Raw genomic sequence first — 26,061 nt, 5'->3', positions numbered from 1 at the left:
AATAGAATTAACTATTTCAAGGATCTGGACAGCCGACAAGTGTTGCTGAATTGAACTGAGAGTTTTGTGCTGGGCCACAAAAATGGGAAGCACAAATACTGGATGGGGGATACGTTTCTGGGCAGTAGTATATGTGAAAGAGATCTTGGGGTAAGAGTGGACTGTAAACTAAATATGAGCAGTCAGTGTGATGCGGTGGCAAAAAAGGCCAATTCAGTCTTGGGTTGTATCTTTTTTTTTGTTTTTAATAGAAATTTTATTGAATGGGTTAACATATTACATAATACACAATACTTACTCATTTACCCTTATAATTACAGTATATGCCCTCCCATCCCATCCCCCTCCCCCTTTTCCCTTTTTGACTTCCAACAGCACTAAAAACCCTTAATTTCTTATCGTTATCTCTAATTACTATGTAGTCCCTATTATCTAAGGTAAAGTTCAAGTTCATTCTCATGGCTTATATTACTTAATAACTATCTAAAGTCCACAGTTGTCCTCTCACATCCCATTTATTTTCCACATAGTCCTTTTTTTTTTTTAGAAAATTTTTATTGGTGAGTATACTTTTCAAATTCAATACATACATTCCCTCAATATCTAATTGACCCTATCCCCCACCCTTTTCCTCCCCCCTCTCTATCGACTTCCAACAGCTTTCCAACCCTTACCCCCTCTTATTACTTGATAATTCCCTTAGTCTAAGCACATTCTAATTTTTTTTCCAGGTATTCTATCATATATATCAAATATCCTATCAATATAGCATGCTTCTATCAATTATACTATCAAATATTCTATCAGTATAATATACATCTATCAATTATACTATCAATATAGTATAAATCTTATACCCCTCGATATAGCAGACCAGTATAATATAATATAATATAATATAATATAATATAATATAATATAATATAATATAATATAATATAATATAATATAATATAATATATAACAAAAGTCTTAGTTTAAACATATTCTATTTCTTTTAAACATATATTCTATCAAATATACTATTGTCATTATAATATGTATTAACACCCCTACTGTGCACCCTGCCACCAATGTGGCACCGCACACAGCACCATACTGCACATTCATTATATAATATACAATCTGATCTACCAACATAATAGTATATATAGTATGCCCCATCAGTATATTTAACTATTCCCTTATTCATATACTCTGAGAAAGGTATTACTTATCGTAACCTCCCTATCTTATTCTTTAAAAAATCAGTTCTAAATTTCACCCCTCTTCTGCTATATTATAATCCAAGCTTAGATTAAAATAGATATAAATTCTTAATGGTAAAGTCACTTCTCTCTTCTGTTTAAAATGTCTTATTTCAAAAGTTCTCAAACTGCCACAGTTCTCCTTTCACATCCCATTTTTTTCCCAAAAATGGTTTCAGTTTCGCCCAGTCCGCCAAATACTGTCCCGGATCCAGGTCTTTAAGTTTTCTTGTCATTTTATCCATCTCTGCCATGTACAGCAATTTGTAAATCCAGTCCTCTACAGTAGTTACTTCTTGCACTTTCCATTTCTGCGCATACAGTAATCTTGCTGCAGCTGTCATATAAAATAACAATGTTCTATTTTGCACTGGAACATTCTCCATTCCCAAGTTTAGTAGCAGCAGTTCTGGGTTCTTATTTATTTGGGTTTGTAACACCTCATTAATTACTTCCATTATATCTCCCCAGTACTGCTTCGCTACTTCACAAGTCCACCACATATGGTATAATGATCCTTCGTGCTTTTTGCATATTTTCCACATAGTCCTTAAGCTTCTTCCAGTCAGTTAATAATTCATTCAGATTCTGCTCTCTCAATTTCCTTGTCAATTTGTCCATTTCCGCCATATGCAACAGCTTTTGGATCCATTCCTCAACTTCTGGTATGTCTTCTTGTTTCCAATATTGTGCATACAAAATTCTTGCTGCAACAGTCATATAATATAACAGAGTTCTGTCCCTCATGTTAACTTCTTGCATATTCAATCCTAGCAACAGCATTTCCGGGCTCTTGAACAAATTACATTTCATAATTAACAGCATTTTTCCATAAATCTTAGACTAAAACATTTTGGCCTTTTCACAGGTCCACCACATATGGTAAAAGGAGCCTTCATGTTTTTTACACTTCCAACATTTATTTGACATTGCACTATTTGCATTTGCTAATTTTTTCGGTGTTAGATACCATCTATAAATCATATCCATTCTCTTTCCAATTGTTACATGTGGATATCTTCAAAGTATTCTTCCATAGAAATTCCCAGCTTTCCATTGGCACTTCTTTGTTAAACAATCTTGGGTTGTATAAAAGAGACCATAGCGCTGAAATCGCAAGAGATCATAGCCCCTCTCTATACTGCCTTGGTCAGGCCGCACCTGGAGTATTGTGTGCAGTTCTGGAGGCCTCACTTCAAAAAGGATGTGGACAAAATCGAGAGGGTGCAGAGGAGAGCAACGAGGATGATCAGGGGTCTGGAGACTGAGCCCTACGAGGAAAGGCTGAGAGCCTGGGGAATGTTTCGTTTGGAGGAGGTTGAGGGGGGACATGATTGCTGTCTTTAAATATTTGAAAGGCTGTCATTTGTAGGAGGTTAGGGAGCCGTTCCAGTTGGCAGCAGAGGGTAGGGCCCGAAACAATGGGCTTAAATTACATGCACAAAGGTACCGGCTGGATATTAGGAAGAATTTTTTCGCGGTCAGAGTAGTTCAAAAGTGGAATCAGCTGCCTAGGGAGGTGGTGAGCTCCCCTTCACTGACAGTTTTCAAGAAGAGGCTGGATGAATATTTGTCATAGATGCTTTAGGCTGATCCTGCACTGGGCAGGGGGTTGGACTAGATGGTCTGTATGGCCCCTTCCAACTCTATGATTCTATGAACAAGGGGGCCATATGGGAATCCTACTGGGAGAGATGATCCTTCAGGTATACAGGGCCCATGTTGTGAGAGGCTTTAAAAGTAAATGGCCGGCCAATGCAGTGATTGCCAAATGGGAGTGCCATGACCTCTACTTTTAGCCCAGCCAGCCAAGGAAAGCAGGGCTGCCCAGAGATGCAACCATGGGTGAAGTTGCCCATTTCACCAGCTTGAAAGGTGCTGGGCAGAGAGATGGGAAAAGACAAGTGTGCCATCTTGACTTGACCTTTTGCTGCATAGCTTGGCTACACCAAGCACCTTTGCCTGCATCCAAGTGAGCTGGACTCCTAGACTAAGACAGCATGTTGAGAAGATTTGCCCTTGCTGTGTTGCATCTCTCTTGCTGGTAGGCACACCAATCTCCTGGTGAAGGCTGGTGAAATCCTAGCATTTTAACTGATCTCCAGGCTGTAGAAATCTGTTCTCCTGGCTGCTTGGGAGGGTGGACTCTACCCTTACACCTTACTAAGGTCCTTCCCCTCTTGTCCCCCTGCCCTCTCCAGGTTCCACCCCAAAAATCTCCAGGAATTTCCCAACCCAGAGTTGACAATACTACTTGCTGGAAACACACATACCATAAACAGCAAATTGCTCAAAGGAAAAAAGCCTCCCGTTTTGTTCTGCCTTATTTTATCCCACTGAGGCAGATTCTCACCCACTTAATTGTACTGTCTAGTCCATCTACATCCTGACCTGGATAGCTGAAGTGAGCCTGATCTTGTCAGATCACAGCAGGGTCAGCCTTGGTTAGTAATTGGCTGTGAGACCTCCAATGAAGACCAGGGTTGCTATGCAATGGCAAACCACCTGGGGTTGCCATAAGTCAGCTATGACTGGAGGGCATTCACATCACCACCACAGTCTTATCTACACCTACCACAAGTCAATTCTGTATCAGATGCCATCAATTTTTTTAGCAATGTTAATACTGTTTAATATGTACAGTACTAAGAGATTTTTAAATTTGTATTCTATTCTATTATGTATTATTTTAAATTATGTGGTAACCCGCCCCGAGCCTGCTTGCGGGCGGGTGGACTAAACATCAAATAAATAAAAATTGTCAACGATACTTTTTATTAGAGCTGGCCCAGCCCAGCCCATCTCAACCCAGTGTGGCAGCTTTCGCCTTGCCCGGAACTCTTACTCAGAGTGGATGCTAACAGTGCATTCCTAAGCAAAGTTACTCCCGTTTACGCCCATTGATTACAATGGGTTTAGACTGGAGTAACTCTGCTTAGGATTGCACTGTAAAACACCCGGCCTTGGAGCTGAAAGCGCTCCTTCTCTGAGACCCTCCTCCACGCAGCGGCAAAGAAGCGAAGGGAGGGAGAGGCGCGGCGCACCCTTTCCGCCCTCCTGCGACCGGGGATCCCGCCTGGCCCCCCGGCGACCCCGAGAATCTCCACAGCTGGCACTGCGCCTGCGTGGCGGAGACGAACGGGAGGTCTGCGCAGGACCGCCGTGCGCGCCTCCGCGGAAGGCTTCATCGCAGGGCTCCGCCCCTAACGGGAACAGGAAGTCCCGCCTACATGCAACTGTGTATTCGTCGAACTTTTTTTTTAAGCCACCGAAGGAAAGCGGCGCTTCCGGAACTGCGCCACCTCACGCGACGGAAGGAGAAGGCGGCCGGAGCGATGGCGGCGGAGGGCGATGTCGAGCTGGAGCTGGAGGCGGAACCGAATGGCTCGACGAGCGGAGGGGACGGCGCCGGGGGACGGCCGGCCGAAAAGCCGCGGAAGCACGACAGCGGCGCGGCTGACCTGGAGCGCGTCACCGACTACGCGGAGGAGAAGGAGATCCAGAGCTCCAACCTGGAGACGGTGCGCGCGGCCGGGGAAGAGGGCTCCTTGGCAGTGGCTGTACCGGCGCTCGGGGGAAGAGGCCCAAGACGGCCCCGCAGCGCTGGCGAGCAGGCGCTTTCCCGCTCTCTCTGGCAGCTGCAGCCAGTTTTTTCAGTGAGGCGAGGGCAGCTCAGTCTTCCCGCTTCTAACCAATGCACTGTGAAGGCAGATCACGCCAATAGATTACTCTGCCTGTCACCCGCCAGCTGAAGGTACCTTCTGGAACCCTTCACGCACAGAGCCAGTTTGGTGTAGTTAAGAGCAGCAGCATTCTAAAATGGAGAGTTGGGTTTGATTTCCCACTCCTCCTGAAACCAGCTGGGTGACCGTGGGTCAGTCACAGCTCTCTCATCCCCACCCACCTCACAAGGTAACACACTTTGTAAACTGCTCTGAGCTGACATTAAGTTGTCCTGAAGGGCTATAAATCGAATGTTATATTGTTTTTTCACTATCCTGAGTAATTTGGTATCTAGTTAAGTTGCACCAATAACTTTTAGAGTGAACCCATTCCCAAGTCAGATCCTTGGCCAGCCTGTTCCTTTATTTCTGTTGTGAAAGTGGTCGCTTCGTTCTTTCTGCTTAATGAGGTCTTGATGGCATACACTATCCAACAAAAATATTTCATTTCTCATTAACATCATCTTTCAGCCGGAAGACTAGATAGCGTCATGCCAGTTTTAAAAGAGACTCAAGGTGAACCTAGGAGGGTTAACAAGTTAGCATAGCATTCATTCTACATGAAGGAGTATAAGTCATTGTGAAAGCTGGAATGAGCATTGCTAAAGTGTGGCTTTGTACAGAGAAGCCCTGTTCTGCCAGCCTCTGAATTCTTTGAGTGTCAACAAGCATGTAGACAAACTGAATACTTTAACTTCCAAAATAGGTTTGACAAGTGGAGTCAATCCATCTCAAGGCTTCCTCTTTTCTTACTGCCTTCAACTTTTCGTAGTATTATTGTCTTTTCCAGGGAGTCTGGTCTTCTCATGATGGGACAAAAGTAGAGTAGCCTCAGTTTTGTCATTTTAGGTTCTATGGAGAATTCAGGCTTGGTTTGATCTACAATACATTTATTTGTCTTTTTGGCAAACGGTATCCATAAAACTCTCCTCCAGCACCACATTTCAAATGAATCAACTTTCTTCCTGTCAGCTTTCTTCATTGTCCAACTTTCACATCCACACATAGTAATGAATTATCTTGATCTTGGTCTCCAGCAACACATCTTTATCCTTAAGGGTCATTTCTAGTTTTTTTATGGTTGTCCTTCCAAGTCTCAATCTCCTTCTGAAATTTCAGTTGCATTCTCTCTTTTGGTTGATGATTGAGCCAAAGAATAGAAAAACTATTTCAATTTCTTCATTGTCAGCCATAAAATTGTATAATTCCACAATAGTCATTACTTTTGTCTTCCTTATGTACCACTTTGACACTTTTTTCCTTTAACCATCAGTAGTCGTTTCAAGTCTTCACTGTTTTCTGCCAGTACTGTGGTGTCATGTGCATATCTCAAATTGTTAATATTCCATCCACCATTTTTCACTCTACCTTCATCTAAATCTAATCTAGCTTTCCTTATGATGTTTTGCATATAGGGAACAGATAAGGAGATAATATACATCCTTGTTTGACACCTTTGCCAATTGGAAACCATTTGGTTTTTGCCATATTCCATCCTAACAGTAACCTCTTGTCCAGAGTATAGTTTATGAGTCCATACAATCAGATGTTTTGGCGCACACATTTCTTTTAACACCATCCATAATTTTTCTTGATCCATGCAGTAAAAGCTTTGCTGTAATCTGTAAAGCACAGGCTGATTTTCTTCTAAAATTCTCTGGTATGCTCAATTAACCATTGTAAATTTGCAACGAGAACTCTTCCTTTTCTGAATCCAACTTGCACATCTTGCATTTCTTGTTTCATGTATCGTAAGAGCCTTTGTTGCAAAATTTTGAGCATCACTTTGTGTAGGAAACCAATTAGATGTTCTGATAGTTGCTGCAGTCTTTGTCATCTTTTTTTGGGATCTGAATGTAGATTAAGCGTTCCCAGCCTGTGGGTCATTGTTTTGTTTTCCATGTCTATTTTATTTATTTATTGCATCTTTTTGCTGGCATTTTTTTGTTAAAATAATAATGGAGCTAGTTTTTGTAGCTTGAAATAATTCTACTGATAGGCCATCTACTCCTGGTGATTGTTTCTCCCAATTGGTTTGACTACAGCTTTCACTTTCTAAAATTGCTCTTCATCAAAAGATTCTTTGAAGGAATGTCGTCCTTTCATCTCTTCCATATAGTTCTTCAGTGTATTATTTTGTCCTAAATCAGATATTGCATTTCCATGTTGGTCTTTCAGCATCCCTGATTTGAATTTTCCTGGTTCTTGTGGAACAGGTCTTGCATCATTGTGCAAGATTTTATGCCAGTGTTTGCTGTCCAGTAGCTACCCTTCAAGGATTCCTCCACCCCCATCACCATTGGAACGGTCAGTTCTTTTCTGTTGATGTGACCACAGATTCCTGGAGGGAGCAGCGGCATCTTAGTCTGGTGTCGTGGCTTTTAACATTTCGCCTTGAGTGGTTCTGCTAGTTTAGATTCTTGACAGAGTCCAAGCTCCTGATAGTATTGCTCCTAACTTCACTGACCCACTCAAATCCCCTCACCATGTTGTGTATTCAAGGGGGGGGGGAGAGGCAGTAGAAGGTGGAAATAAATGTATAGTTTTCACAGTGGAAGAAGATCAGCTGTAGATTTCCCCAAGAATGTATGTTGGGAGTTACCTGGAACAGGATGAAGAGTGGGGTAGCAAAGTTCACAGATGATACTCAAATTGTTCAGGATAGCGAAAACACAAGGGCATCCTGAGGAGTTCCAAAAGGACCTCTTCTAATTGTGTGAATGGGCAACAAAATAGCACAAGAAATTCAAGGTAAGTAAGTGCAAAGTGATAGATATTAGGGCAAAACTCCCCCAATTTCACATACGTACCAATGAAGTCAGAACTGGTGATCACAGGTGAAGGTTGTGTGGTTGTTGAAAATGTCCGCTGTGAGTAGCAGTGAATTAAAAAGGCAAATTCCATGCCAGGAACCACCAGGCAAGGAACTGAGAACAAGACTTGACAATATATATTATTTACCTAAAAGCAAGACACTCTCCCCCCTCCTCCCGCCAGATCTGCTATCATAATAAGAGGAGGGCATCTTACATTCGCATACCAGCTAGTTATGTCCAGTAATGTTTTTTGTGTGTGAGTGTATAACATTTTAAAGGGGGTTGTCTTCCTTTTGAGTAAATACCATCATACAGTCCTTATACTATGCCCTGGTGAGGCCTCATTTGGAATACTGTGTACAGTTCTGTATGCCACATTTCCAAAAGAGGTTGTTGAAGAGCTGGGGAAAGTACAAAAAAGTCACCTCGTGCTTTTTAGAATAAAAAAGGTGATTGAGGGATTACGTGCTGAAAGTCTACATAATTATGCATGGTGCATAATACTAGATTTTGGGTTGACTCAGTACAACTGATTGGTAGCGGATGCATGACAAAGTACTACTTTTTATCTTGTGTGGCAGACCCGTAGGGATTATTGCCATGAAATGTGAAGTCTACAGGCTTATACGGATTTAAAGGGGGGTTGGGATAGATCTAGTCAGGGGTAATTTCGTAGAAAAAGAACTGCAGGAACTCATTAGCATAACTCATTAGCATATGCCACACCCCCTGCCATCACCAGAAGTGTGTCAGAAGGCAACACCCACCCCTCAGGCCCCTTTCCCCAAAAATCTCCAGGTATTTCCTGAAAATAAGGCAAATGAACTCAAAGCAGCTTACCCTCTGGAGAGCCAGCCCCAGCAGCCCTGCTTGCACTCACTCACAAGTCACAAATGAAAATAAAGCAGCAGAATGAATTTAAAGCAGCTTACCCTCCTTTGGAGAGCCAGCCCCAGTAGCCCTGCTTGCACTCACTCACTCACAAAGATAAAGTCGCAGAATGGATTCAAAGCAGCTTACCCTCCTCTGCAGAGCCCTCACCGCTTGCAGGCCTGGAGGACGGGCCACGTGGCTGCCCCCCACCCCCCGGCTCCTATCAGGGAATCCAGGAGGTGGTGATGGGGTGGTGGTGCTGCTGCTGCAGCCTCCACTGCTGCCTGCTGCTAAAGACATGGGCAGTGGGGAGGCAAAGGCATCACGTGGGAGGGGCCAAAACCCATGTGACCTCTTTTCAGATGTTCCGGAATGCTGTTCCGGCATGTTCCCCCTCCAAGTGAGCCCTGGGTCTAGTGTTGGTTATCAGCTATCGTAACCGAACAGGGTCTCTGATTTCTGATGCGGTGTGCCTCTGGTCATTAAATGTTGGGGATCAATTAGCAGGTCCTGCATATGGGCTTCCCTGTAGCATCAGACTAGCCACTTCTGGAAAGAGGATGCTGGACTAAATGGACCATGGGTGTGATCCAGCATAGCTCCTCTAAAGGATCTTATGTGTAAAATATATCATGTGGATAGTTTGTTGAATTCTTCACATTCTTGAACTACTTTTCCCCCCACATAGGCTATGTCTGTGATAGGAGATCGAAGATCCAGAGAGCAGAAAGCAAAACAGGAGCGGTGAGTTATTCCTGTCATTGGGCAGGCACGTTAGCTGTTTTAAGCAGCTACCAGCTAGAAACATGACTTGGTGCCAAAACATCCCTGTTGCTACCAGCGACATAGAGGCAGCATTCTGCTTTTTTCTTAAAGAAGCCACAGTTTTCACACCTGTTTAGCTACAGAAGGATGTTTCAAATGTTAAGAAATGAGTTTGGCCTTAAATTTTTATTGCACCTTCTGAATATTTTTGTTCTGTTGGTGCTGCCCCTTTTTGCCTGATTTACAGTAGCTGCAGCTACTGCCCAAAACAGTTATGGCGGAAGAAACTTCAACTTGCTGTTCCAGTGCTAGAATTCTGTTAGTACTCATTGTGCTGCAGGCACAAATGCTAGTGGAAGGCTGTGGAGCATCACTGCAGGGACTGCATTGCTTGATTGTGGAGTTAGATATGGTCTCGTAGCCCTAAATAGTATTTCCTTTTGCTTTCAGAGAGAAGGAACTAGCCAAAGTTACCATCAAGAAAGAAGACTTGGAGCTGATTGTGAGTCTTTTGCTAGTGGTTTACAGGAACAGCTCTGCCGTCATGACAGATCCTGACCCAACTAATTGTTTTCTTCTGTTTTCTCAATAGATGAATGAGATGGAGATATCCAGAGCAGCAGCAGAGCGCAGCTTACGAGAACACATGGGAAATGTAGTGGAGGCACTGATCACTCTGACCAATTGAGAGCTGACTTATGGACTAAGGAGATGACAGAACCTTGCATTTCCCCAGCATGTTGTGTACTGTACTCAACACCTTAAATGTTACTCGAATAAAGGTGGCATTTTCCAACATGATGTGGTTCATATGAGATTGACCAGGCTCCATTGTACGACCTCCACCTCCTAAGTTAGATGAGACTGGGAACCTGCAATATTCCCATATGTTAAGTCAACCAAAACACAAAACAGTATGGAAGCTTAAACACAATGTTACTGTGTGCGTGTGCGCACGCGTGTGCGTGCTGGGGGAAGCAGATTTTTTCGGTCGTCATCTTAAGAGCTGTTCCTGTCAGTACCCTGTTTCAAATGCTGGACAGGTATGTAGTTTTAAAGTGGTGCTGCTGTTCAATTCTTGGATCAATTAATTAAAATTAGTACATGGAGATTCCGACTTCCGCCAGTTGCTCAAACTTACGCTTTCACATTACACGTAAGTGGGCCACGGCTGGTATGTTGTGGTACGATTGTGGGCATGGAGAGACTACCAACAGCCCCCATCGTTTCATTGTTAACCTATTCTAAAACTTGTAACTGTCAGCAGTCTTACGGAACTCAGCACAGCCCTGCTGTGGGTAAGGAGAAAAGTTACTGGGTCTCTGCTAACTGAGCAGAGCAGCACTTCTGCTAGAACAAGGCCTTGGTTATAGCTGTTACTATGCTGCCTTTCCACCATCAAGCAGAACAGCAACATCATTGTAAAAAAACCCCTTTAATATGGTTTCATCTCACTTTTTCCACTTTCCCCTCATAAAGAACAAAAAATAATTTACAATCTGCCCCCCAAAAGCACCCCCCTAACCCTACAGACAGGACTTGTAGAGGGCAGCAGCGAGGCTGCTACACTGGTGCTGACTGGCTTGTCCAATGCTCTGCCTCTCCAAAGGAGAGAGCCAAGGCAGATCTGGCCTCCCCATAGGGAGGAGGAGAAAATAGCTCTGGCCCAGACCTGTGGCAATATTCCATGATGCCAAGCACCAGAGCAAATGAGTCAAGCCCCCCGTGCCCTACACTGGTGTCCCCTTCAGTTCACCTTCCGTTTCTTGGCAGAGGGTCTCTCAAAAACATCCCGCACCCCAGCTGCCTTCTGCTTGAAGAATTTGGTATTCTGTGCACTCTCCTGTCCCCATGCAGAGTCAAAGGAGGTGGTATCCTGATCTACTAAGTGTGTGTACTTAGTCCGTCCAGAGCGCCCAAAGTTCTTCACCTGGAGAACAGAAGAGACTTTTAAGTAAAGGGTAACTTTAAGCAGTGGTCAAATAATCACTTAACCTTTCAAAATAGGCCCAGGCACCTGGGCACAGGGTTATCTATACATGTAGGAAAACCTAAGATAGCTGCAGCCCCCATTTCTTACCTGGAACTCAAATAGTGAAACACAACCACCACCTTGAAAATGAAGTGCCTTTCCCGAACACTCACCTGCATAACTTTTGGCAAGATAGTCTTATTGAAGTGATCCTCCAAAGTTGGGGCGCTGAAGTCCCTCTTGTACACATCCTCATCTTCATCCTGGAGAGTAAAGAGTCAGAGGTGAGTGAGGGGCAAAGCTTATAGACTATGGCTAGCTTAGGGAACTCTCTAGAGTGGAAGCCAGTTCTTAAGATACGCACAAATGCAGGTCTCTTCTGCCTCCACTGTGGTCACCTTATTACGCCCAGCTCCAATGCCATCAGGTACACATTGAGCTCTCAACACAACTCTCATCGCATTCCAAAAGCAAGAAGTGTTATATATGAATACACAAAACTGGACTCTACCAAGTCAAGCCATCTTGCTTGGCTACAGCTCAACCTTCCCAGCAGCTGCTACTTGACAGCCATGAATTAGAGATGCAAGAGGTTGACCGTAGAACTTCCCATAGGCAAAGTGGGCACTATGGCCAGAGTTCTGGCTTATTTCCTCTCCTCCCCTGCAGCACTCACGTACCATGAAGAAGGCCCCACGATGGTAGTATTTCTGCAGGAATTTGTATTTGCCTTTCACTGCCTTGTTAGTGATGACTTTGCCATTTGCTCGGAGCTCAGCACGACGTTCTTCCTCAGTCAGGTTCCGCACCCGTTCAATCTCTGCCTTCTCCTTCTCTAACCTATATGAAGAAAAAGTTTTGTCTAGGAATTTGCCCAGATGATTTTGACATGCATGCCCCTTTTACCAGAGTGGAGTGACTTAAATTTGCTCAGAAAAAAGCAAATGAAAAATCACTATTTTTCAATCACGTTTCCAACTAATTTATGTATTTCCTAAGTAAGCATGCATACTAATCAGTTGCCCTGACAACTGTTTGCAACTAATGAGTTTTCATATTACTTTCAAGACGTCTACTGTTATATCTGCTGAGGTGGCTAATCAAGACTTTTTTTTGCATTTGCTCCCTCTATATAAATACATAAACATCAAATATCAGTTGCCTAAAAATTAAGTGTTCAGAATTTTCCAGAAACAAGACTCAGTAATGAAAGCAGAAAAAGCAATCTAATTGTTGCAATTCACACAATAATACAATGTGTCCTGTATTGTCATTAATAATGCTTGACCTCAAATGTTGTATTTTTCCCTGTACGCTCTACTATATTGAAAACCTGCTTCTTTCTCAGTATGCTTGACAGAAGCTCTGGTTCAGATTTAAAAGGCTGTGTAGGCATTAATGTGAAGGTGTATGTTATATTTATTTTAAAGCTGATTAAAAGATGCTTAATATAACTGATTTTAAAAATGCAATTCATTTTTTATCAAGTTTTTGATTTTTTTTAAATTAGTTTATATTTGCAAGTTTTCCTCATCATCTAGCTATGTAGAGGAGAATAAGGGAGAGCCTGGTCATCCCCTGGAATTATAGCTGATCTCCAGATGACAGAGATCAGTTCCCCTGGAGAAAATGGTGGCTTTGGAGGGTGGTCTCTATGGCATTCTACTCTGTTAATCTCTCAAATCTCCAGGAATTTCTCAACTTGAAGTTGGCAGTCCTAGATACGAGAATACCTCTCTCTATTTTTGTCCTTTTCAGCAAAACCGACCCTTCAAGACAGATCAAAGGAATAAAGAGGATACAAAGACCATTAGCACTCAACACAAATGTTCCTTTCAGAAGAGACTCTCAGATGTCCTGGATCCAAAAATGATGGAATCAAGCCTGGCTGTTTTCCATCCTTTCCTCTGTCCTGAAGACTCCCTCATCTGGGGGCAGCCACCATACATGTTTCCCAATTTTACCTTTGACTTAAGTAACCAAAGAAAAAATGCCTTTTATCTCTAGCATGATTCCACTTACGCTTCCCGCTCCTCACGGTCCCGCTTGATGCGCTTCAACTCCCGCACTTTCCAAGCCTCGTATTCTTCCTCATCATTTTCATCATCAGTGTCCAGAGCATCGAGGGCAGCCAAGGAGCGCCTGTTCTCCTCCAGCTCTTTCTTGGTTTCTTCTTCTACAATCTACAATGTAGAAGTGCAATGGTGAGTTTCCTGAAGCTATCCAGTTTCTTCTCCCACCCTCACATAAACATTCCTGTTTTCTGTCGTACCTTAAGCGTGTATTTGCGCCTCTCTTCAGCCATCCGCTTGGCCTCCTGCTCCAGTTCTTTCTGCTTCAATGCCTCTGCCTCTCGCTCCTGGACTGTGACTCGGTCCTTCCTGCGGCAGACGTTTTTGGTGAGCCCTACACTCTTGAAACCCAACCCTATCCAGAAACTGAATTCATGAAACTGCCTTCCGGAATCTGGGCCCGAATCTGGTGCTCTCCCCAGCCTCTTCTGGGAAACTCCAGAGAGACTCTGCCTTCCTATGCTGCTGACAAAAAGAAACTGTGCTTGTGCTATAAAACAGGGAATGCTTCCACAACAGATTCCTCGCCTCTTCTGATGCCATCTTTAAATGAGATAAATTGATGACGGATAAAAAACGGCTTTATTTATTTATTTAATCAAATTTATACCCTGCCCTCCCTGCGAACGGGGTCAGGGTGGCTAACAACATGTATTATACAATTAAAACCATATACGTATCTTTAAAAACCCATAAAAACAATACGGACAGCTGGCACCATGGTCAACTCAGGGCAGCCGCCAGTGGGGCACAGGATGTGGCAAACAGGAGGGGACCAATTCGATGGCTCTCAACCAAAGGCCCAGCAGAACATCTCCATTTTGCAAGTCCTGCAGAACTGTAACAGGTCCTGCAGTGCCCATATCTCAATTGGGAGCATGTTCCATGAGGCTGGAGCCAGGGCCAAAAAGCCCTTGGCCCTGGTTGAGGCCAGACGAATATCCCACAGGCAGGGGACTAACAGGAGCTGCTTATCCACAGAGCGCAAGGCCCTATGGGAGAGGCAATCCTGCAGGTATGCAGGTCCCAGTCCATAAAGAACACTAAAACCAACACTTTGAACTGGATCCACAACTGAACTGGAAGCCAGTGCAGCTGGCACAGCATAGGATGGGTATGTGCCCCAAATGGCGTTCTCATAAGGAAGCGTGCTGCCGCATTCTAAACCAATTGTAACTTCTGGGTCAAGCCCAAAGGCAGCCCAGCGTAAAGTGAGTTACAATAATCCAAACGACAGTATCTTGGATGCCCTGTTAAGTAATTGCCACCCCACTCCATCTAGCAGCAGCAGCAGCATTTACTTGCGGATGAAGACTGGTTTAAGGCGTGGCTCAGTCTCGTCCTCGCTGTCTGTATATTCCTCATATTCAGACTCAGACTCTGACTCCTCCCCAGAGTGGCCTTCATCTTCCAGCTCCATCACTTCCATCTCCTCATTCTTCCGTTCCTGTGCACGTTGGCGCATCATGCTACGGCGACGCTCAATTTCCTAGCAAAAGGGAAAGGATGAAGGAGGCCCTGTGATTGCATCAAAAGTCTGTACCTTACACAATAAATAAAAGCTGTGCTCATTCTTTAGCATCTTCAGTTAAAGGATTTCAAATAGCAATTGTTGAGAACTATAGCCAGTCAGAATAGATGGACAAATTATCTGACTTGGTATCAGACCATTTTTCCTAATGGGAAAAAGGCTTCTGGAAATTCAGTCGAATGCAATAGCATGAATACCCAACCCCTGACATTTCCGGAACACCTCTGATCCTCAAGACGTGTTTTAAATGGCTTATTTTTTGAATTTATGTTGCCTATAGTCCACCTTTCTCACTGAGACTCAAGATGGATTACATAGTATAAGCCAGTACAATCAACAGGTAGAACATTCAAATAAACAACACAATAGGGTATGCAAATACAAATTGGCAGAGATTTCAAAACATGCAGCAATATGATACAGGGCTAAAACACAGCATAAGTATTAATGCAAAAAACACCAATAAGAACATACTTGCCAAAACAGATAGTACGCAGCAGTACAGGCTACAGTCCCTATTCCTTTACCAATACATCTTTTTGAGCCATTTCCCTCCCAATTTTGCACAGTGTGGAGAAAGCCAGGAGAGAGGGAACCCTCCTAACCTCATCAGACAGGCCCCTCCATAAGATGGGAGCTACAGCAGAGAATGCATGTGTACAGGCAGTTGTTGATCTTGACTGTTTGCAGGGTGGCCTTTGCAGAAGGCCCTGTTCAGATGCATGAAGCTGCTGAGCTACAGAAACCAAGAACGCCAGTATCTACAACTTGATTTGTACCTCATCATCAACTTCTTCCTCCTCTTCTTCACTGGTGTCCTCTCGCTCCACACGCCATGCCTCTCCCTCTGCTTCCGAGTCACTCTCGCCCACCACTTCTGGCTCCACGATCTTACGGTGCCTTGCCAACCTGGAACGGAGACGCACACTTAGGCCCGTTGCTCTCAAGGTGGTGTCTTGCCCCATGACATAGCTACCACAGACAGAACCCTTACAGCCTCTTCTCTTATCCTGCTAGTGCTTCAAACCATCTTTGGACACCTCAGAGACCCTCCCAGGGAACAGAGACCCTGCTGCCATTTCCCGGTCAAGGCTGGGTAAGTCGAGACTGACCTCTCCTCCACATCCTCGTTGATGCGGTTTTGCAGGCGCCGCAGGCGGGGGTCGCTGGCCAGCTCTTCCTCCTTCTCCTCGGGCTCCAGCTCCTGCTCCTTCGCCTTCTTGATGAACTGGAACTCCTCGTCCTCCTCGTCGGAAGACTCCATGGGCGCGTAGTCCGGCCGCTTGCCCGAGACATAGCGCTTCACTTTCACCTTCTCCATGGAGATCTCCCCTAGGGGAAGAAGCAGCAGCCGTGGTCAGCGGGGCAGGCCGCTCCAGGGTGGGGGGAAGGCCGCCCTTGCCCCTCTCCCTCCCCCCCAGCCCAGCCGCTCACCCTTCTCGTTGCGGACGGGGACGGCCCCCGCCGTCGACTGGATGGGGGGCTGCTTCATGAGGGCGTTGCTGGACCCCGACATGCTGGCGAAGAAGACGCCGAAGCCGCAACCGCGGACGGCCGAGAGAAGCTGACAGCGCCGGAGCGAAACCGTCAACCTGACCTGTCCGGAAGTGGAACGAGAGAACCGGAAGAGCTTTCGGGACGCGCCGGTTTCCGGAGGCGGGACTTCCTCCCGAGGGCGGCTAGCCGTGAGAAGGGCGTGGCTTTCTTGTTCTGACCGCGCAGCCGCGGAGAGCGATGGGAAGCCGATGGGCGCTGTGGGAGGGGCTGTTCGCATTCGCCTCAGGCGGGGCGGAGGAGGCGGCGCTAGGCGGGCGCAGCAGGCCCGGGCTGGCGGCCTCCTGCTCGGCTTGGTCTCTTGAGGCTTCCGGCAGCCTCACCCTCCCAGGCACTTCGGCAAGCGGCCACCCGGCCTTAGTGCGCCCGGCGGTGCCTCAGACGCTCCGTCGTCCAGTGGTGGGAGAAGCTCCCCTCAGTAGAGCTTAGGGAGGCCCAGATTCTGGCACTCGGTCCCCAGGCCCGCTCGTCTTCTTGGCTGCTTGCCTCTGGTTTAGTTTCTTCAGAAGCGACCTGACCACAGTCACCCGGATATCGGGGTGCAGATTTCTCTGAAGGCTCGGGAGAAAGAACCCCTTTGGGCTCCACAGCATCAGGGGGGTGGCCCTTTCATCTAGTTAGTGTCTTTAGGCTACAAACTTGTGCAGTGCTTCAGATGTTTAGATGCATCGCCACTGTAGAGGACGAGACTACGATACACAAGAGGAGGAGGGGGTGTGGGAAATGACACGGAAAAGTGAATGTTCCTTTTGAGAGGCCGTAGAAAAGAGCAGGAGTCCAGTAACACTTATAAGACGGACAAAATTTTGTGGCAGGATATGGGCTTTCGTGAGTCACAGCCCACTTCTTCAGAGGAAAGAAGTTCTGAAGAAGTGAGTTGTGGCTGACCAGACCTCATGCCCTGTGACAAATTTTGTTAGTCTTATAGGTGGCTACTGAACTCTTGCTCTTTTCTACTACTACAGACAGACTAACATGGCTAAGTGTCTTGAGATGCCATGGAGAACAGGAGGACTCCTGTGGCTTTAAAAAGTGTACAGAAGAAAGAGTGTGCACAGGTACAGCTTTTCACTCCTGCAAGCATTATACCATGATATTTCCTTTTCTGCACAACTAGTAATGTCATCTTTTCCTTCCCTTGCATCCCTCAAGCAAGAATGACATACAGCATTTATTTCGTCTCATTGAGACAAAGTGGATTACACAATATAAGTCATTGCAGTCAATAGGAAACAGTATCTAATAGAACTAGGATTACAGCAATCTGGAATACAGCATAAAGTATTAGGCATGAATTGTTACATAAAGCAGAAAATGGTATGAATTATGAAACAATAGAGAGAGAGCAAGGTCATACAGCAAGCAGGTAAAACATACTTTATGTTATTTATAGTCCGCCTTTCACTGAGACTCAAGGCAGATTACAGTGAGAGATTAGTAGTCAGTTTCAAGGACATTTCCATAAATAATGCTATAGGGTAAATAACCACAAGTTTACAAAGACATAGCATTAGCAAGAGTCCAATACAGAGTTGAAGAAATGCTGAAACACGGTACAGTTCACAATCCCTTTCCCTTTAAAAACACCTTCTTGAACCATGTTATTTATAATCAAAAAGAGTCCAGTAGCACTTTTAAGACTAACCAATTTTATTATAGCATAAGCTTTCGAGAATCAAGTTCTCTTCGTCAGATGCCTGATCAAAACAGTTTTGATCAGGCATCTGACGAAGAGAACTTGATTCTCGAAAGCTTATGCTATAATAAAATTGGTTAGTCTTAAAAGTGCTACTGGACTCTTTTTGATTTTGCTACTACAGACTAACACGGCTAACTCCTCTGGATCCATGTTATTTATAGTTAGCCTTTCTCACTAAAACCCAAGGTGGATTACACAGTCCAAGTCAATCTGATCAACAGCACGAACAAAAACAAATATAGTAGGAAATGAATTAAATTTAAAAACATTCATAAATCCAAACACAGCGATAAATCATAGATGAAAACTTTGCTGAAACGAAGCATAAGTGATTAAACATGACATTTTTGGTAATGCAGAAACGTGTATCAAAAGGCAGTACCCAACAATAGTCTACAGTCCCTAACCCTTTACTAAGATATCTGAACTATTTTTTACAGCATAGCTCTATTGACAATAAATATGCCCTCCTGAATGATTCAGTTTTGCATAGTTTGTGGAAAGCAAGGAGAATGGGAGCTTTCCTGACCTCCTGACCATTCCATACGAGGCGGGGGGAGCTGTCACTGTGAAAGGGTGGTGTCTGTGGAAGGTTCTGTTCAGATGAACAGAGCACAGAGGGAGATATGAGGAATCTAAGCCATGATGGACCTTGTATGTGATCGTCAAAACCTTGAAATGAGCCTGGTAATTGATGGGTAGCCAATGGAGTGGCTGCAGAATGGGAATACTATGCCTGCTCCCCCTAGCTCTTGATAGTAAACGAGGTGTGGTGTTCTGCACCAACTGGAGTCTCCCAGTTACTTTTGAGGAGAGACCTATATAGAGTGTGTTACAGTAGTCTAGTTTCAATGTTATTGTGACATAAATCCAGGTGGTTAGGTCAGCTTGATCAAGGTAGGGATCCATCTTCTTATAGTATAACTGTATCGCTTTTATAAAAATGCCCTTCTGAACCTTTATGTTTTACCTAGTTTGTGGAATGACAGAAGCATAGAAGCTTTCCTGACCTCTTCAGGCATGCTTTCCATAAAGTGGGGGCCACCACAGAGAAGGTGTGTATACAGGCATCGGCTGATCTTGCCCCTTTTGCAGGGTCATATCTGCAGAAGGCCCTGTTCAGATGGGCAAAGCTGCCGTGGTAGAGCATAGGGAGAGAAGTGGTCATGCAGATATGAGAGACCATGAAGGACCTTGTATCTGATAGCCAAAACCTTGAAATGAGCCCGGCAACTGAGGGGCAGGCAATGGAGTGACTTCCAAATGGGCATAATATGTATGCTCTGCCTAGCTTCTGATAATCACCAAGCTGCTGTGGCATTCTGTGCCAATTGTCTGACATTATTTAAGCAACTGGGCTGATGTTGAGCAAAGGAGCTTCCACCTTCTCAGGCAGAGGCAATTGGCAGTTCTTAAAGTGCTGGGGCAATGCTGTAGAGGTGGTGCCGGTTGACTGGTGGGACACTGTGCTACAGAGTTGCATTTGCTGCCTGGACATTTCCTGAGTGTGGGCGATCTGGACAGCCATTGAAAAAATATTGTTACTTACAGTCTGCCCATCTTTCTGAACTGTTTTATTACAATACAACCCTCTTACCTGTATAAAAACTCTCCCGCATAATTTAGTTTTGCATAGTTTGCGGAAATTCAGGAGACTGGGAGTTTCTCTGACCTCATAAGGTGGGGGCCACAACAAAGAATGCACATGTATTGGCAGTTGCTGATTTTTCTAATTTGCAGGGTTGCACCTGCAGAAGGCCCTCCTCAGAAGGGTGAAGTCGTCTTGGCAGACCATAGGGAGAGAGGCAGTCCTCCAGATACGAAAGATCAAGGTCAGGAAGGGCTTTGTACGTGATAGCCAGTACTTTGAATTGAGCTGAGTAACTTACGGGTAGTCAGTGGAATGACTGCCGAATGGAAGTGGTACACATGCTCTACCTAGCTCCTGATAATAACCAAGCTGTGGCATTCTACTCAAACTGAAGTCTCCAAGATGATTTCAAGGGATCCCCACCCCCACACTGAAGATTTCTGGTCTTCAAGAGCAACCCTTTGAGCCCATTCCATGAGGAACAATTTAAACCAGTTCAAGGCATATCCCTGATACCCATTTCTGCCTCCAAATGCCTCAATAGGATGCAGATCTGCAGATCCAGTAAGAGCAACAAAGTAGCATGACTTTTGTCTACATTGAGACAGAGGTTGTCAACTAAAGCCTCCCTTTCCCATAGCCCAGCTTGATATGGGTCCAGAGCAGATGAAGAATCTGAAGAAGGGAACTTTGACTCTCTAAAGCTTATACCCTGAAAATCTTGTTGGTCTCTTAAGGTGCCACTGGACTCAAATCCTGCTGTTCTATTGCAAACTAATGTGGCTACCTACCTAAAGCTACCCAAGAAGACCTGGATTTGGGCTTACTGTTTTCTCAATCACTGTACCTGGAAAAGCAGATTAGAGACTGGGTGATAACTGGCCACATCATTTTTGTGTAGGGATTTTTTTTAAAGTAGTAGGCAAATAACCACTGCTTTGAGTGGCCAGAGGAAGGTGCCTTGATCGATTTATAATAGACATCTAGGGCTCATTTATGTGGTCTTAACATGATTTTATCAGCCAAGCTGGTCAAGGATCCAAGGTGCAAGCAGCGGCCTTCACAGATCCCAGGATACTGTCATTATCCATATGAAATAGGTCAAAATGGTCCATCAGGGGACCAAATATATCTTCTGCCTTGTCTGTCCTACAACTGGCAGCCACATCAGAGCATACTTCTGTTATTTTATCACCAAAAAAATCGTGACAGTGTTTCCCACTGAAATCTGAGGACTTTTCATGCTAGAGCTTTTTAGAATGGAAAAAAAACTTTCTTTTAAGAAGTATTTCACTCATACAGAAAATATTTCATAGGATTTTCTTTCAGTCCTAGGAAAAAAATGTTTCTCCTCTATTTTGTCCAGGTTTTCTCCTCAGGTTTCCACATCTCTGTTGCGACCCCAATCATTAGTGATACACATAAGAATTTCCTAGTTGCTTCTGTTGATCATTTCTATATTTTATTTACTTACTTCATTTATACCCCACCGTTCTTCCCAATGGGGACCCAAAATAGCTTACACCATTTTTCTCCTCTAGTTTATCCTCACAACAACCTTGTGAGATAGGTTAGACCAAAACTGTTTGGCCCAAGGTCACCCAATGAACTTCCACGGCAGAATGGGCATTCACACCTGGATTTCCTGGCTCCTAGCCCGACATTTTCATCACACCACCGCACTGGCTTCTAAAGTGATTTGCATTCCCGTTGCACAGTAACTCATTGATGTAGACCCACAGCTTAGATCCCCTTTTAGATAAGGAAATCGAAGCTAAAAATAGAATTGCTTAGTGGGGTGTAGCTTTGTCCTTATGGCCTGACTAGTTGTGATCTTTTACCACCAACATGCATGATGCAGGAAAAAAGAACAGTTGCTCTGTTCTTTTCAGGGGTGCCTAGATCGTTGGGAAAATTGTTCCTGAAGACAGTGCTTTCTTAACAGGACCTTGCTGATGAAAATTTCATCATAAATAGCAATAATGGATAACCCGACATACCAATCAAGCTATTTGGAAAAATGGTTTCTGTTTTTTGATTATACTTCAAATTATGCTTCAATGGATATTTCCTTACTAAAATGTATTTTATTACTCATCATGTATTGATTAACACCATTCACTAATATTGTAAATAAAGTTGGTATTAATGTTAAACCACTGGTCATTTCGTAGAAAAAGAGCTGGAGGAACTCATTAGCATAACTCATTAGCATATGCCACGGCTTTTGCCATCACTGGAAGTGTGTCATTAGTATAACTGATTTGCATATGCCACACCCCCTGACATCACCTATCCTGGCTATTTTGGACCCAATCCTGGCCATTCAGGGCCAAAATTGGGCCCAAAATGGCAAAAAGGGGCTGAAAATGGCTGAAAAGGGGCCCAAAATGGTCAGGATTGGGCTGCTGATGAGCAGGAGAGTGATCCACCACCCGTCAGAGGCGTGATCCAGGCCGTTTCAGCCCCAATCCAGGCTGAAACAGGCCCCAAAGGGCCGAGAGTCAGGTGGGCGGGGCCACCTGACGTGACCTTTTTGAGGAACTGCCGGAACTGCGTTCCTGCGCGTTCCCCCTCGAAATGAGCCCTGATGTTAAATAACATTATGATTACATTATGTAAGGTTATTATATTGGGAACTTAAAATTTAAAAGTTTTTTAAAAAACAAGACCTTGCTCAGCATAAGCATGCAGCTTTCTGCAAAGTAGGAAATCCTGAAGGTTGGCAGTTTTCAAAGTAAAGTCTTTCCTGGTAAAAGCCACTTTGAGACACTGAGGTAATCAAAGAAAACTCCCAGATGCTTGCGATTTCCACTAGCAGAGCTGACTAATTCTGATTGAACTAAGATAATTGCCAGGATTATTGTTTCTGACTGGCAGGCTTGCTTTCAGTAACACCCAAGACACCTGGTTTCCTGTGTAATCAGGAGAGGCCTGGTACGACGTCTCTTGAGGTCTGAGGTTTCGTATATCCCCCTTCTACGAATGTTCCAGGAACAGTAATTTCTTGCGTCATATTTCTAGACTGATCCAGTTTCAGGCCAGAAATTAAAGTTGAACAGACTTTTTTTTTAAAAAGCTCAAAGGCAGAAATTGAATAATGGAAAAGCAGTATTATAAATTACTAGGGAAGGATTAAAAATAAACCAAGGCTACTGTGTATGTCTGTGGGCTGTCAGCATTTAAGATGTTCTTTGTACTTGGCCACACACTCTTCCACAAATACAGTTACGATAGTGCTTTTTAAAAGAATAAAGACAATATATGGGGAAAATTCCATCAGTGGTGACGAGGCACTAGCCGAAAGTACTACTTCCTGGACTCAAACCAGATGCTAAGATACGTTAGTTACCTTCTAATAGGGTTGCTTACTAGGTTGATGCCGCAGGGAAAAGGGGGTATTGGAGCACCCTACAAGGCCAACAGATCTGATGCGGCCACAGTCCACTTCATTTGAAGCATGAAGGACATCCTCAAGCAGGGTTTATACATAGGGTTTGAAAGGCCATGAAATGCTACAGGGCCAGTCTATAACGTTGTGCTAAACTCAGACGTATACAAGACGTCTAAAGTGACCGTTCAGAATGGCTATGGTGGATGAGAAATGAATTGTGTTCTGCTCGGGAACTTCCCTGCGATGCTGGCCACAGTCCAGCAACAATCCCAGCCTAGATTGCTGTAGCCTCGTTTAGGTTCAGCATGGAAACCCTTATGTAGTTTCAGGTGGGTAGAGTTGACTCTCAGCTCATACCTTGGAAATCTAGTTGGCCTTTAAGGTGCTATTGGACCTGGATCTTACATAGTTAAATTTGCTGCAAAGTATAAGACCTGCCTAATGGAGGCAGGGGGTTGAGAGAGGGGCAGAAGAGAGGTTCTAAGAGATCCCTTTGTATTCTAGTGTTTAGATTATCTGTGAGAGTTCTCGTGAAAGAAATCTCAATATGAAGACAGAGCAGAGGAATTGTTCCATGTTTTTGGCAACTTCTGCTGGGGCTGAAATCCCCTCTTGCAAACAGGGGAGTGTGGCCCTTCCCGAGAGTCCTCATCACCAATGCCTGTGCCTGCCACGAGGTCCAGAAGCTGTAGCCCCATGCCAACCCCCCCATCTGAGATACAGGTGTAATAATAACAACAACATTCGATTTATATACTACCCTTCAGGACAACTTAATGCCCACTCAGAGCGGTTTACAACGTATGTTGTTATCATCCCCCCAACAAAACACCCTGTGAGGTGGGTGGGGCTGAGAGAGCTGTGACTAGCCCAAGGTCACCCAGCTGGCTTCAAGTGGAGGTGTGGGGAATCAAACTCGGCTCTCCAGATTAGAGTCCCGCGCTCTTAACCACTACACCAAACTGGTGTACTGGTGTTAGATAAAGCAGGTCTGTGGCTGAGGTGGGTGGACCCATTAAGTTCCTTGGGAATGTTGCCAATACACCAACGTTTTCACCAGCGTAACATTACACCAGTGTTGGGGGCAGGGTGTGGGCTGAGGCGGCCTTGGAATTCTAGGACCCAAATGCTCCCCTGGTATAGCAGCAGGGGGACGCCAGCTCATCCCTCCGCATTCTGTGGCCAATGGCTATCCAAACCAGTTGCCTGGCTGGGCTGAGGGCTGGGCTGTGAGGACTTGCCTCAGCCACAGACGCACTGAGTGCCTCAGGCAAGCGAGCCTCTTTCCCTTGCAGGGCTGGTGTAGGTCAGGTTCTTTGAACATGGAAAATGTTCAAAGGTGGGCTATAAATGAAGTAAATAAACAGAAAATGTCAGGTAAGGAAGCGGGGTAACAGAAGGTTCAGAATGAGAGACCCTCTGTTCCTTTCCCTTGGCTCAGTCCATTGTCTGTCCCTATCCTTGCAAGGTCAGTAGAAGGGAATATCCACTTGCCAGGTCTCCTTTGGCATTTATTTATTTGATTCATTTTGTTTATACTCCTCCCCAATGGGAATCCAAAGTGACTTACACTGTTCGCCTCCCCTTTATTTCATCCTCACAACCCTGTGGGGAAGGTTAAGGTGTGTGTGACTATAGCTCAAGGTCACCCAGCAATCTTCCATAAGTGTGGGGATTTGAACCTGGGACCACATCCTAATCTGACACTGTAACCAATACACCATGCTGATACGGTCTGTCCAGACTCAAAGAAAAGCAGATCCATAATGCTGTCTCCGTAGAGTCCACCATCGTGCCAGGGCATGTAAGCCAAGACAAGCCAACTAGATATGCCATGCACTCACCACTGTTTGGAAACGAGGTCAACCGTCAACTAACAGCAGTGACATGAAAGCATTCAGAGATGGTTAACCTGGAGAGAAACACTTTTCTCATAGCGCTGCAGGCCAGCGAATATTTGTTCGGTATGTAGCGTAAACACATTTGTATCTGGTCTTTGCTGCCATTTTAGAAGCACCTTCAGTGTTTACGCTGGGATATTAAGGACCTCTGGGTGTGTTGCTTGGCTTCTAGCAGGGGAAATAAAAGTCTCTTGCAAGATTATTTAGCTGTTCCTACTCCACAACTGAGCAAGCTTGTTAATCATTCTTGTTATTCCTGTTGTTTGTCATCAGGAAGTGTGTTCAGGCTCCACTAGTTAGTCTCCACAGGCATCAACTCATCTAGCAGAAGAAGGAAGGAGCAAGGACTCCTCTGGCCAGTGGTTTCTCCACTGGATTAAAAAAAAATATTTTTATTTTTAAACAATGAGTGAAATGTTTTAAAAAAGCAAACAACGTACACATAGAATACAGGCCAAAAAATCAGAATAATGAAATTCCGTATTTCCCTCTATGCCCCCATACATACTTAAGATATATTTTATATTCAACTTCATAGATGCAGAGGAGTTAGCCGTGTTAGTCTGTAGTAGCAAAATCAAAAAGAGTCCAGTAGCACCTCCAAGACCAACCAACTTTATTGTAGCATAAGCTTTCGAGAATCACCGTTCTCTTCGTCAGCCTATGCTACAATAAAGTTGGTTAGTCTTAAGGGTGCTACTGGACTCTTTTTGATTATATTCAACTTGAATCTCATTATGTGGTTGCTGTTCTCGATCCCATTCGAATCCCCTCGCCTCGCCCGCCCGCCCCGCATCTCCCGGCCCTTTCTGCCCGCTGCTTGCCATTTTCCCTGCCTGACTCAGCGCACGTCTGCCTGTCTGGCGAGGGCCCATTGAAGACGCCTGTCAAAGTGGGCTCCCGATCCATTCCAGCGCCCGCTTT

The 26,061-nt window shown here is 44.6% G+C and overlaps 2 protein-coding genes across 2 annotated transcripts; one reads left to right on the top strand and one right to left on the bottom strand.

The window, feature by feature from the left end:
* The first annotated feature begins 4,541 nt into the window (after positions 1-4,541).
* HYPK (huntingtin interacting protein K) lies at positions 4,542-10,221 on the top strand. Its single transcript, XM_055002132.1, has 4 exons — positions 4,542-4,768; positions 9,347-9,402; positions 9,874-9,925; positions 10,016-10,221. Exons 1-4 carry the CDS (start codon positions 4,583-4,585, stop codon positions 10,109-10,111), a joined length of 390 nt encoding a protein of 129 aa, XP_054858107.1. The 5' UTR covers positions 4,542-4,582; the 3' UTR covers positions 10,112-10,221.
* Positions 10,222-10,839: 618 nt separating this feature from the next.
* On the bottom strand, positions 10,840-16,608 carry MFAP1 (microfibril associated protein 1). Its single transcript, XM_055002112.1, has 9 exons — positions 16,433-16,608; positions 16,111-16,330; positions 15,778-15,907; positions 14,769-14,956; positions 13,668-13,776; positions 13,418-13,578; positions 12,076-12,235; positions 11,569-11,658; positions 10,840-11,353 (listed from the first exon to the last, which is right to left on the bottom strand). The coding sequence occupies exons 1-9, from the start codon at positions 16,512-16,514 to the stop codon at positions 11,171-11,173; spliced, it is 1,323 nt and encodes a 440-aa protein (XP_054858087.1). The 5' UTR covers positions 16,515-16,608; the 3' UTR covers positions 10,840-11,170.
* Between the last annotated feature and the right edge of the window lie 9,453 nt (positions 16,609-26,061).

Source organism: Eublepharis macularius, chromosome 18, assembly GCF_028583425.1.
Source record: "Eublepharis macularius isolate TG4126 chromosome 18, MPM_Emac_v1.0, whole genome shotgun sequence".
NCBI classification, from domain to species: domain Eukaryota; kingdom Metazoa; phylum Chordata; class Lepidosauria; order Squamata; family Eublepharidae; genus Eublepharis; species Eublepharis macularius.
Note: the sequence above shows the minus strand (reverse complement) of the source record. Positions and strands in the feature narration are given on the sequence as shown.